Genomic DNA, 11,009 nt, shown 5'->3' on the forward strand with positions numbered 1-11,009 from the left:
TTGTGTGTGTGTGTGTGTGTGTGTGTGTGTGTGTGTGTGTGTGTGTGTGTGTGTGTTTGTGTGTAAGGCAAGTTTATAAACGAATTAAAGTTTTAATTTGTCATGTTAAATGCCAACAGTTTATAACTGTCACCCTGTAGCTACAGTCTAATTACTTGTTAAATCTTGTTAAGTACAAAAACTGCCTTATATCAACCTGGGTCTGAAAAACAGGCAAATTGGAGAATATGTACATACTGTTAAAACAAATCTTTCAACATTGTGCTGATGCAGGAATAGTGGGACATGATTTCCAGTGCACAACCGCAGTGAGGTGTGACAAATGGCTAGGCACCGACATTCTGCCATCTGTGATTTGGAGGTCATCCAAAATGCCGCCTCCCCCCCCCCCCCGGGTATTCCAAATCACAGCAGAACTCATTCACTCAATCTTGTGGCCACTAGCATCAGCTCCCAATTAATCAGTACCAGATCAGTACCCTGATCTTAACCAGCTCCAGGGAAAAGGATTCCAGTGTCTCAATTACTCACCACCACTTCTCAAGGTCAGTTAGGGACTGACTACAAATGTTGACCTAATGTTGACCATACCAAAGTCGTCCATGTTCAAATGCAAGATCTGGACAGTATCCAGGTTTGAGCTGGAAACTAGTATGTAACGTTCGCAAGGCCAGACAATGGAAATCTCCAACAATAGACAATCTAACCTCCACCACTTGCCATTCAAAGGTTTACCATCACTGAATCCCATACTGTCAACAGCCTGGGAGTTATCATTGATCAGAAACTCAGCTGGACCCAATGTATAAATACTGTGACGACAAGAGCAGATCAGGGGTTAGGAATTATGCGGCGAATAACTCACCTTCCAACTCCCCAAAGCCTGTCCACCATGTACAAGGTACAAGTCAGGAGTGTGATGGAATATTTGCCTGGATGTGTGCAACTCCAACAACACTCAAGAAGGTTAACACCATCTCGGACAAAGCAGCGTACTTGTTTGGTACCACATCGACAAGCATCCACTCCCCTCACCGCTGAGGCTCAGTAGCAGCAGTGTAAATTATCTACAAAATGCAGAAATTCACCAAGGCTCCTTAGACAGTACCTTGCAATGCCACAACCATGACAATAAGGGACAGGCAATAATGTGACCAGCCAGGGATGCCCATGTCTCATGAGTGAATTTAGAAAAAACCTCCTGTTTTTAAAAGCCTCTATGGCCTGGCTCCTTCCTTTGTCTGCAAACTCTGCCAGATCTATATTCCCCTGAAATATCTGCGTCCCTCCAATTCTGGCCTCTTGAAATTCCAGGATTTTAATCACACAACCACAGGTAGCCTTGAGTTCAGCTGTCTTTGTTAATGGTGGAATATGGAGTTAATATAAGCTAGTCATTGTTGTAACTGAGGATGAACTCATGCCATAAGCAGAATGTTCAGAAAGAAGAGGGGTGAGATTAATACGAGGAGAACCAACACTCTTTATCAGACTGTAGTAATGTGCAGTATTACTCTGCACCGCAAGCCACTTGTCCAACTAGCTGATCCCTGATTAGTCCAACAATAATGCCATGGTACCATCTCACAGACTCATAGAGTCATACAGCACAGAAACCCTTTGGCTCAACTCATTCATGCTGACCAGGTTTCCTAAACTAACTAATACCATTTGCCTGCATTTGGCCCATATCCCTCTAAACATTTCCTATCCATGTGCCTGTCCATATGTCTTTTAAATGCTGTAATTGTACCTGCCTCCACCACCTCTTCTGGCAGCTCATTCCGTATGCACACGCCCCATCTGTGTACAAAGTCAGAAGATGCAAGACACCAGGTTATAGTCCAACTGGTTTAGTTGAGATCACAAGCTTTCAGAGTGTTGAACTTCACCTGAGGAAGGAGCAGTGCTCTGAAAGCTTCTGATTTCAAATAAACCTATTGGACTATAACTTGGTGTCGTGTGATTTCTGAATTTGTCCACCCCAGTCCAACGCTGGTACCTCCACATCGCAGCACCCATCTGCGTGACCAACTATTGCTTTTTATGGGTCGAGTGGAATATTTTGTACTACAGTGCAATTTAGGATATCTTACAGTGATCTTGGCGCTTTATCAATGCAAATTATTGCTGTACAGACTTCAAAGCACCCAATGCTGAAGGTCCCACTGTCGATAAATATGCAATTGACTTCTGAGAGTGTCTTACTTACTGTAAGAGCAGCCATAAACTTCAACCCTCATTCCGATCCTTCCATTAGGATTCCAATCAAGAGGAACAAACCGCAAGAATCTGGCTTTGATCGAGTTTTGCAATTTGTGGTGCACAACAGTGTCTGCATTGGAGTTTCCGACGAAAGCCTGTGCAAAGAGGAAGCAAATAAACAAGTTTGAGACGGACCAAACTAATAATATCAACGATCGCCTACCTGTAAGTAACAGCTGGAGTAGGTCTGTAAATTGCAACAGTAACAATTAATCATCTTTTTAGACAGCAAGAACAAACAGAGAAAAAATTAATCAGTCTTTATCTCTTGGAAGCTCATGGTGATTTCCCATGTCTGAGTTCAGTCATCAATCTGAAACTATTTAGAATTTAGAATGAAATAGTTGCACTTTAAAATTACAATTTCTTTACTTTCAAACTAAATTGGATTTATGTGGCACTTCCACACCACTGGATGTTCAAAACATTCCAGCCAATTAGAACTTTTTTTAGGATAGTCACTGCTGTGTGGTGTGGAACAGAAGCCAATTTACACATGGCAAGATCCCACAAACAGCTAATGATAATAACTAGCTAATAGATACCGTTATGTTAATAGTGCAGTTAATATAGACCAGGGCAGCAGATATAACAGTCCCTCTCTTCTTCAAAATATAGCAAAGTGATCTTTTAACCCATCCTGGCAGGCAGATGATTTGGCTGTCAGATAAGCTGCACCTCGAACAGTGCACCATTCTGCTCATGCCACACTGGATTGTTACAGAAGTACAAAATTGCCACAGTGTAAAAGGAGGCTATTCAGCCCATTGTGCCTACACTGGCTCTCCAAATGAGCAATTCATTGAATGGCTTCCATCTGCCTTCTCCATGTAATCCTACACAAACCCTCATTTCAATATATCAAATGAAACTGCAAGCTCCAGGCAGTGCATCCCATGACCATTATTAGCTAGAAGGACAAGGGCAGCAGAGGCATGGGAACACCACCATCTGAAAGTTCCCCTTCAAGTCACTCACCATTCTGACTTGAAAGTATATCGTCGTTCTTTGAGTCAAAATCTCTGAACTATCTCTCAACAGCATCATGGAGAGATTATCCCAAAAGGACTGTAGTAGTTTACGATGTCAACTTCTCAATGGGATCTAGGGATGGACAATAAATGATGGGCCAGCTGATGACTCTCACATGCCATGAATGGATTAGTAAAAAGAAACGGAACAGAACAGATGGGGCTTCTAAAAAATTTCAGAAATGGGAAAGTCGTTGAGGTGTGCTTTTTTTTAAGCAAGAAGTAGAATGATTATTGAAGGAGATTACAAATTTAGACCTTGTGTTTTTGAACTTCCACTGGAGACCTTGGAATGTCTGTGAGACTGTATCTGTAATGTTGCATAGGTGACAGTAGGGTAGTACTGCAAAAAAAATTAAGTACATATTTTGTCTTTATTTATTTGTGAAGATGAAAGTTACATTTTTTCTTTAGCTTGATGTATTTGTTGCCTGTCAATTAATGTTTGATCAAGATTGGCTTTAGTTTGTTTGCCAAAGAAGTCTTGTAAAGTAAAATCTTGTCCAACACCAGCAGCATCGTGGTATAGCAGTAATATCACTGCACCAGTAATCCAGAACACTGCACTAACGTTGTGGGAGCATGGGTTCAAATTCGAACTCAATAAAATGTGGAGTTAACAGCTAATCAAATAGTGACCGTGTAACCACTGTCAATTGTTAGAAAACTCATCCTCTTCACTAATGCTGTTAAGGTAGGAAACTGCCATCCTTATCTGATCTGGCCTATACGTGACTCCACATCTACAACAATGTGGTTGACTCTTAACTGCTCTCTAAAAAGGCCAGAGCAAGCCACTCAGATCAAGGGGCAACTAGGGATGGGCAACAAATGCTGGTTATCCAGCAATGGTTGCATCTCAAGGACAAATAAAAAAGAAGTTCGACCACTGTATAAAACTTCAGTTCAGCCACATTTGAGAGTATTGTGTGCAGTTCTGGTCACCATGCTACAGAAAGGACGTGGAGGCTTTCGAGAAAGTGCAAAAGAGGTTTACAAGGATGTTGCCTGGACTGGAGAGTATTAGCTATAAGCAGAGATTGGACAAACACTGATTGTTTTCGTTTGTGTCGGAGGCTGATAGAAGTATATAAAATTATGAGTGGCTTGGATATGGTGGATAATTGGAGTCTTCTTCCCAGGGAGGGAAATATCAAATACTAGGGGCCATAGGTTTAATATGAGAGGGGTAAAGCTTAAGGGACATGTGTGAGTAAAGATTTTTTATATGGAGTTTTAACAGATTTTTTAACACAAAAAGTTTGAGAGGCATTCAGATAGATACATGAACAGGCAGGGAATGGAGGAATACAGACCATGTGTAAGCAGATGGGATTAATTTAGAATGGCATCATGGTCGGCACAGACATGGTGAGCTGAAGGGCCTGTTCATGTGCTATACTGTTCTCTATTCTATGAGTAAGGGTTTTAAGGAAGGTTTTAAAAAGGGAGCAGGAGACTGAGAGATAGAATGACTTAGCCAGGGTATTCTAGGGCAATAGGCCTAGGTGACAGGAAACACCTCAAGTTGTCTATCAGTTTAAAATGAATGTTTTATTTTCCCACACTTGCTAATTGCACTGAATATTTACTCTCAACGCAGGCATTTCTTCAATTACACTGATCTGAAACTCTCAAAATAGGAGTTACTTCATTCAGCTGAGGAAACATTGGAAGAACTCTACTCCAATAAGACACTGCATGCATGGAGTGGAAAATAATCTTTGTTTAAATTTTGGGGCTGAATTTTCCTTCAGGAGCTGGAAACCCTACCTGTGCACATTTGTGGCTCATAACCTACACAAACAATGTCAAATGCCATTTTTTGTATGTTCAAACTGTGGTCAGGTTTACAGTGAAGCTTCTGAGCCATTTGGAGTGTAGAGGGAGTGTTGTGGGAACATGGGCTAATTAGAAGGGTTGGCTTGGTTCTCCAACATTGTATCCCAACTCCCAACCATGTTTAAAGGTACACACCCTCTAGACGCTACCCACCTATTTCATCCCATGCCATCTTTAAACCCTCAGATATCTTCACAGCCATTCATCGAGTTATAAAGAGAGATTGGATAGACTGGTATTGTTTTTCTTAGAGCAGAGGAGATTGAGGGGGTCTTAATAAGATGTATAAAATCATAAGGGACATAGGATAGACAGGAAAAATCTTGAAGGAGGAATCAGTGACCGGCGTTATGGATTTAAGCTGAGGGGCAGAAGGTTTAGGGGACATGTGAGGAAAAACACTTTCACCCAGAGGATGGTGGAAGCTGGAGATCATTGCCTGTAAGTGTAGTAGAGGCAGAAACCTTTATAATATTTAAGATGTATTTAGATATGCACTTGTGATGTCAAGGTATGCAAGGCTATGGGCAGGAAAAAAGGATTAGGATAGTTGGGTGGTTTTTTTGTGACTGGCAGGAATGTGGTGCTCTGTAAGGCCTTTTTCGGTGCTGTCGACTCTTATGATACTTTTACTCTGTAGACTACATATTATATACAAAGCTCAATAATTATAACCCTATTAGATTGCACCAACAATCCAGAAAGAAAGACAGTGTTTGTTATTATGACTTCTTGAAACTGTCATTCATTCTCAGATGAATAGAACACATAGTTTGCTGAAACCCATTAACATTTGAAACTCAGACAAGCATCCAGAATGACCATAGCTGTCCAAACAATTGGCTTCTCTCTAGAAATGAAAGAACAGAAGGCGCTCATTTCAGCTTCAAAACAGTGCAGCTATCAAACAATCTAAGGGAGCAGGTGGTTAGATTTTTGATTTCAAATTTGTTTCAACTGTGAAAAACAATTTTCATAGAGCCATTTAAATCACAGCAGAAAGCATGACAGCACATTTTGTCAGCGCTTATGGAATATTTCTCATGCATTAAGTTGTTTTCTTGGAGCAAATACAAAAGTATGATCAATATATTAACTTACATTTACAGAACAAATCTCTATTGTAAATCACTGCATCAAAGTGGAAGGCAATGGCTTTTCTGATGAAGGGTCTAGGCCCGAAACGTCAGCCTCTCTGCTCCTATGATGCTGCTTGGCCTGCTGTGTTCATCCAGCCCTGCACCTTGTTGTCTCAGATTCTCCAGCATCTGCAGTTCCTACTATCTCTGATTCAATTCTAGTTCACTAATGTCCTTTAGAGAATGAAACTGCCATCCTTACCCTCAGATACTGACTCTTCCCTTGGAATAAGTTGGATGATTTTACTTTCCATGTTGCACAGCTTTTGTAGCAACATTTTAAACCCAATATTTGGCACTTAAAGGACAGTAAAATTGGATCTTATTTTCAGATTTACTCACTGGAATTTACAAATAGGAATTTGGCTATTCATTGCTTGTGTCCAGGATCAATGCAGACAACGTCTAACAATCCTTACTCTTATTTAGCATTCAGAGGTTTATGGATCCGCTCCAGGGTGTAAACATATACATCAGGACAGTCATTATGGAATAGATTGTCAATATCTGAGCTCTCAGGTGGAATGCAAAGAATCCAGTCATGGATCACTAGGTGATCCTGGATATGGAGGGAATTTCTTCTGGTGAAAGGTTGAGGAGTTTGGGCTTGTCCTCATTGGAGATTAGAAAAACGAGAGGACACCTTATTGAAACATGTAAAATCATAGAATCACAGAATTGTCATGACACAGAAGGTGGCTAATCAGCCCATTGTGCCTGCCCTGGTTCTAATACTCAGTGCAAACTCCTGTCTTTTCCCCATGTTCCTGCAAAGCATTTCTATCCAAATAATCATTCAATGCCCTCTTGAATGCTACAATTGAACTTGCATCCACCACATTTTCAGGCAGTGCATTCCATACCCTAACTAAATGCTGTGTGGGAATTTCCTTTTTAACCTCTCACATCACCCTGAATATGCCTCTGAAAACAACCTTGGAACATTATTCTATGTTCAAGCTGCTGTACAAAGTGCAAGTTGTCATGGCTACTTGCTGTAGAAAGGCAGTTCTGGTTCAGATCCAGAAGCTGTCAACGATATGGAGAATTGTGCTTTTCTCTTCAAGTGATAGTAATTGAACAAAGAATGTGAAGTGATTACACTCAGGAAGCAAAAATCGCAAATTTCCCCTACCTTCCATTGTGTAGTCAAGATAAGTAACACTGACAATTTGAAAGATGGGGTAATCCATCGACTCAGAGCAAAGATATATCCCAGTGAGGAGGAAAAATTCTAAGAGAGCAATAAACCAACCATGACTAACCAAGGAAGCGAAGGACAGTACTAAGTTGAAAGTAAAAGCATATAAAGAGACCAAAGTCAGTGTTATCCCCAAAGACTGGGATAAATTCAGAATCCAGTAAAGGAGGTCTAAAATGATAATAAATACAGAAAATAAACCTACAAGGTGAAATGGCAAGGAATATAAAAGCTGACAATAAGAGCTTCTTTAAATATATACAAAATGAAGACAGCGGTCAAAGTGAACATTGGCCCCTTAGAAAATGAATCTTGGGAGACCGTTTTGGGATACAAAGAAATGGCAGAGGAGTTAAAAGTTATCTTGCATCAGCCTTTTCGGTGAAAGATACTTTGAACACCCCATTCATATTAAAGAATATAGGGAAGGAAATAAGTGCCATCACCATCACTAAAGAAGAAGTATTAGACAAGCAAATGGGGCTATAGTCAGATAAGTCCCCTGGCCCTAATGGCTTGCATTCTAGAATCCTAAAAGAGGCAACTATAGAGATGGTGGAAAATTGGTTGCAATTTTCCAAAAGTCATTGGTTTGTGGAAAAATGCTGATGTGATACCCCTATACCCCTCTTCAAAAAGGGCGGGAGGCAAAAAATGGGTAACTATAGACTGTTTAACCTCACACCTATTGTTGGAAAAGTATTGGAATCAATTATTAGTGTAGTAATGGCAGAACATTTGGAAAATCATAATCTAATCAAGCAGAATCAGCCCAGCTTCACAAAATGGAAATTGTCTCTAACTAATTTATTAGAGTTTTTCAGAGAAGTGGGTAGAGGGCAACAAGTGGATGTGTTGCATTTGGACTCCAAATGGTTTTTGTCAAGGCACCTCAGAAAAGGTTAAGTACTAACATAAGGGCCCACGTTGTTAGAAATAATATATTGGCACATTTTGGGCAGAGAATTGCCTCATGGGCAGGAAACAGTGATTAGCAAAAAGGGGTTCTTTTTCAGTCTGGTGACTTGTGACCAGTGGTGTTCCACAGGCATCAATGCTGGAACTGCAAATGTTCACAATATATATTAATCACTCCGAGGGAGGAAGTGAATATACTGTGACCAAATTAGCAGATGATACTAAAACAGGTGGAAAGGCAGGTTGCGAGTAGGATACAAACAGTTTCCAGAGTGGGCAAAAGGTTGGCAGAATATAATGTAGGAAAATGCAAAGTTGTTCTTTTTGGAAGGGACAACAAAGGAACAGAATATTAGAAAAACTGAAAAAAAAACGCTAGACAACAGTACTTGGGGGATAGTTGTGCGTGAAATGTTGGTCCTTATTTCGTTGGGGTGCTGGAGTATAAGTAGGGAAGTCTTACTACAAATGTACAAGGTGCTGATTAGACCACATCTGGAGTACTGTGAGGAGTTTTAATCCCTTTATTTAAGGAAAGGCATCATTTCATTGGAGGCAGTTCACTTGGATGAACCCTGGTATAGAAGCATTGCCTCATGCGCCAATGTTAAGCAAGTTGGGATTCGACTCACTGAAGTTTAGGAGAATGAGGGACGATCTCATTGAAGCATGTAAAATTCTCAAAGAGCTTGACTAAGTAAATGCTGAGAGGGTGTTCCCTCTCATGGCAAGGTCTCAGACCACAGGGCAAAGTCTCAGAATAAAGGGCTACCACTTTCAGCTGGAGACGAGGAGGAATTTTTTTCTCCTAGAGGGCCGTGAACCTTGGGACTCCTTGCTACAGAGAGCTGTGGGGGTAGGCTCCTTGTGTATATTTAAAGGTGAGATACATAGATTTTTGACCAGTTGGGGAATCAACGGTTACAGGGAAAGGGCAGATCAGTGGATGCGAGGAATGTTGGATCAGCCATAAGGCTCAAGGGGCTGAATGGCCTATTTCTGTTCCTATTTCTTATGGCCTTATGAGCTATGCAATAAATAAGAAATCCGTATGGAATAATACCATAGGAAAATAGATATGAAATAATTCATAGGAACATCCATATATTTGAAATCCAAGGAAAATTACACTGACAGGATAATATTCCAGATAATATTCTCAGCTGAAGTATCTGCAAATAAACCAAATTTTAATGGTTCCTCTCACAATAAACATTTCTCTCATAGCAAAGTCAAGGGGTTGCACATTTCCGTCACAATATACTTCAGTGTGGAGATCAGCCAAAGAACTGTCATAGAGTTTTATTAATTGGCCAAACAGAATTCAAGTGATCTCTTACCAGATTGAAGCTAAAATAAAAAGTCCCTAAAATTTCCCTGAAAAAACTGCATTGTCTACGTTAATGCATTAATTAACAGCATTTTTTAATGCTCTTTCATGGAGTGTGAGCATCACAGCTAGGCCAGCATTCATAGCCCATCCTTAATCGCCCTGGAAGAGGTGGTGGTGACCCCACTTTCTTGAATCATGAAGGGTATATGCACTGACAGTTGGTGGGGATGGAGCTCCAGGATTTTGTCCCAGTAACAGTCAGAAATTGGGATATCATTCCAAGTCAGGATATGTACAGCCAAAATGTCATCGTCACCCAGGTTTTAGGTATGGAATCCTCCAGCGCTGAAGGAGTTCATTAAGGTTCTTGCCGTGCAGCGGTAGTGAACCTACCTCTGAGACAGTGCACCTGAGTTCAGCTCCTGCCTGCTCCAGATATATGTCATAGTGAGTCAGAACGGGATGGCACAGTGGCTCAGTAGTTAGCACTGCTGCCTCACAGCATCATGGACCCGGGTTCAATTCCAGCCTCAGGTGACTGCCTGCGTGGGTTTCCTCTGGGTGCTCTGGTTTCCTCCCACAGTCCAAAGGTGTGTAGGTTAGATGGATTGGCTATGCTAAGTTACCCATAGTGTCCAGGGATGTGCAGGCTAGGGGGTTAGCCATGGGAAGTGCAGGGTTAGAGGGATGGGGGAATGGGGAGTGTGGGTCTGGGTGGGATGCTCTTCAGAGGGTTGGTGTGGACTTGATGTGCTGAATGGCCTGTTTCCACACTGTAGGGATTCTCTGTGGTAACAGGGTGGCTATAAAAGAGAAGGTAGTCACTCAGCCAATCACACCTGTTAGCAGCAACATCACACCAGTTTACACATCAAGGTTCAGTCCTGCACTATCCAGACTTGCTTTCCCTGAGTCTGTTGCACATTTTTCTTTGCGATACATAAATGATCTGGAGGAAGGTATAAATGGTCTGATTAGCAAGTTTGCAGATGACACTAAGATTGGTGGAGTAGCAGATTGTGAAGGGGACTGTCGGAGAATGCAGCAGAATATAGATAGATTGGAGAGTTGGGCGGAGAAATGGCAGATGGAGTTCAATCCAGGCAAATGCGAGGTGATGCATTTTGGAAGATCCAATTCAAGAGCGAACTATGTGGTAAATGGAAAAGCCCTGGGGAAAACTGATGCACAGAGAGATCTGGGTGTTCAGGTCCATTGTACCCTGAAGGTGGCAACGCAGGTCGACAGAGTGGTCAAGAAGGCATACGGCATGCTTTCAT

General features: G+C 41.4%; 1 protein-coding gene across 1 annotated transcript in view; it reads right to left on the reverse strand.

The window, feature by feature from the left end:
* The window catches only part of LOC109936326 (contactin-associated protein-like 5), a 767,761-nt gene that overhangs the window by 522,395 nt on the left and 234,357 nt on the right, over positions 1–11,009 (reverse strand). The window contains exon 3 of the mRNA XM_048599257.1: positions 2,213–2,360. Within this exon, the coding sequence (XP_048455214.1) occupies positions 2,213–2,360 (148 nt within the window). The remainder of the gene's footprint in view (positions 1–2,212; positions 2,361–11,009) is intronic.

This window comes from Rhincodon typus, chromosome 7, assembly GCF_021869965.1.
Source record: "Rhincodon typus isolate 14 chromosome 7, sRhiTyp1.1, whole genome shotgun sequence".
Lineage (NCBI taxonomy): Eukaryota > Metazoa > Chordata > Chondrichthyes > Orectolobiformes > Rhincodontidae > Rhincodon > Rhincodon typus.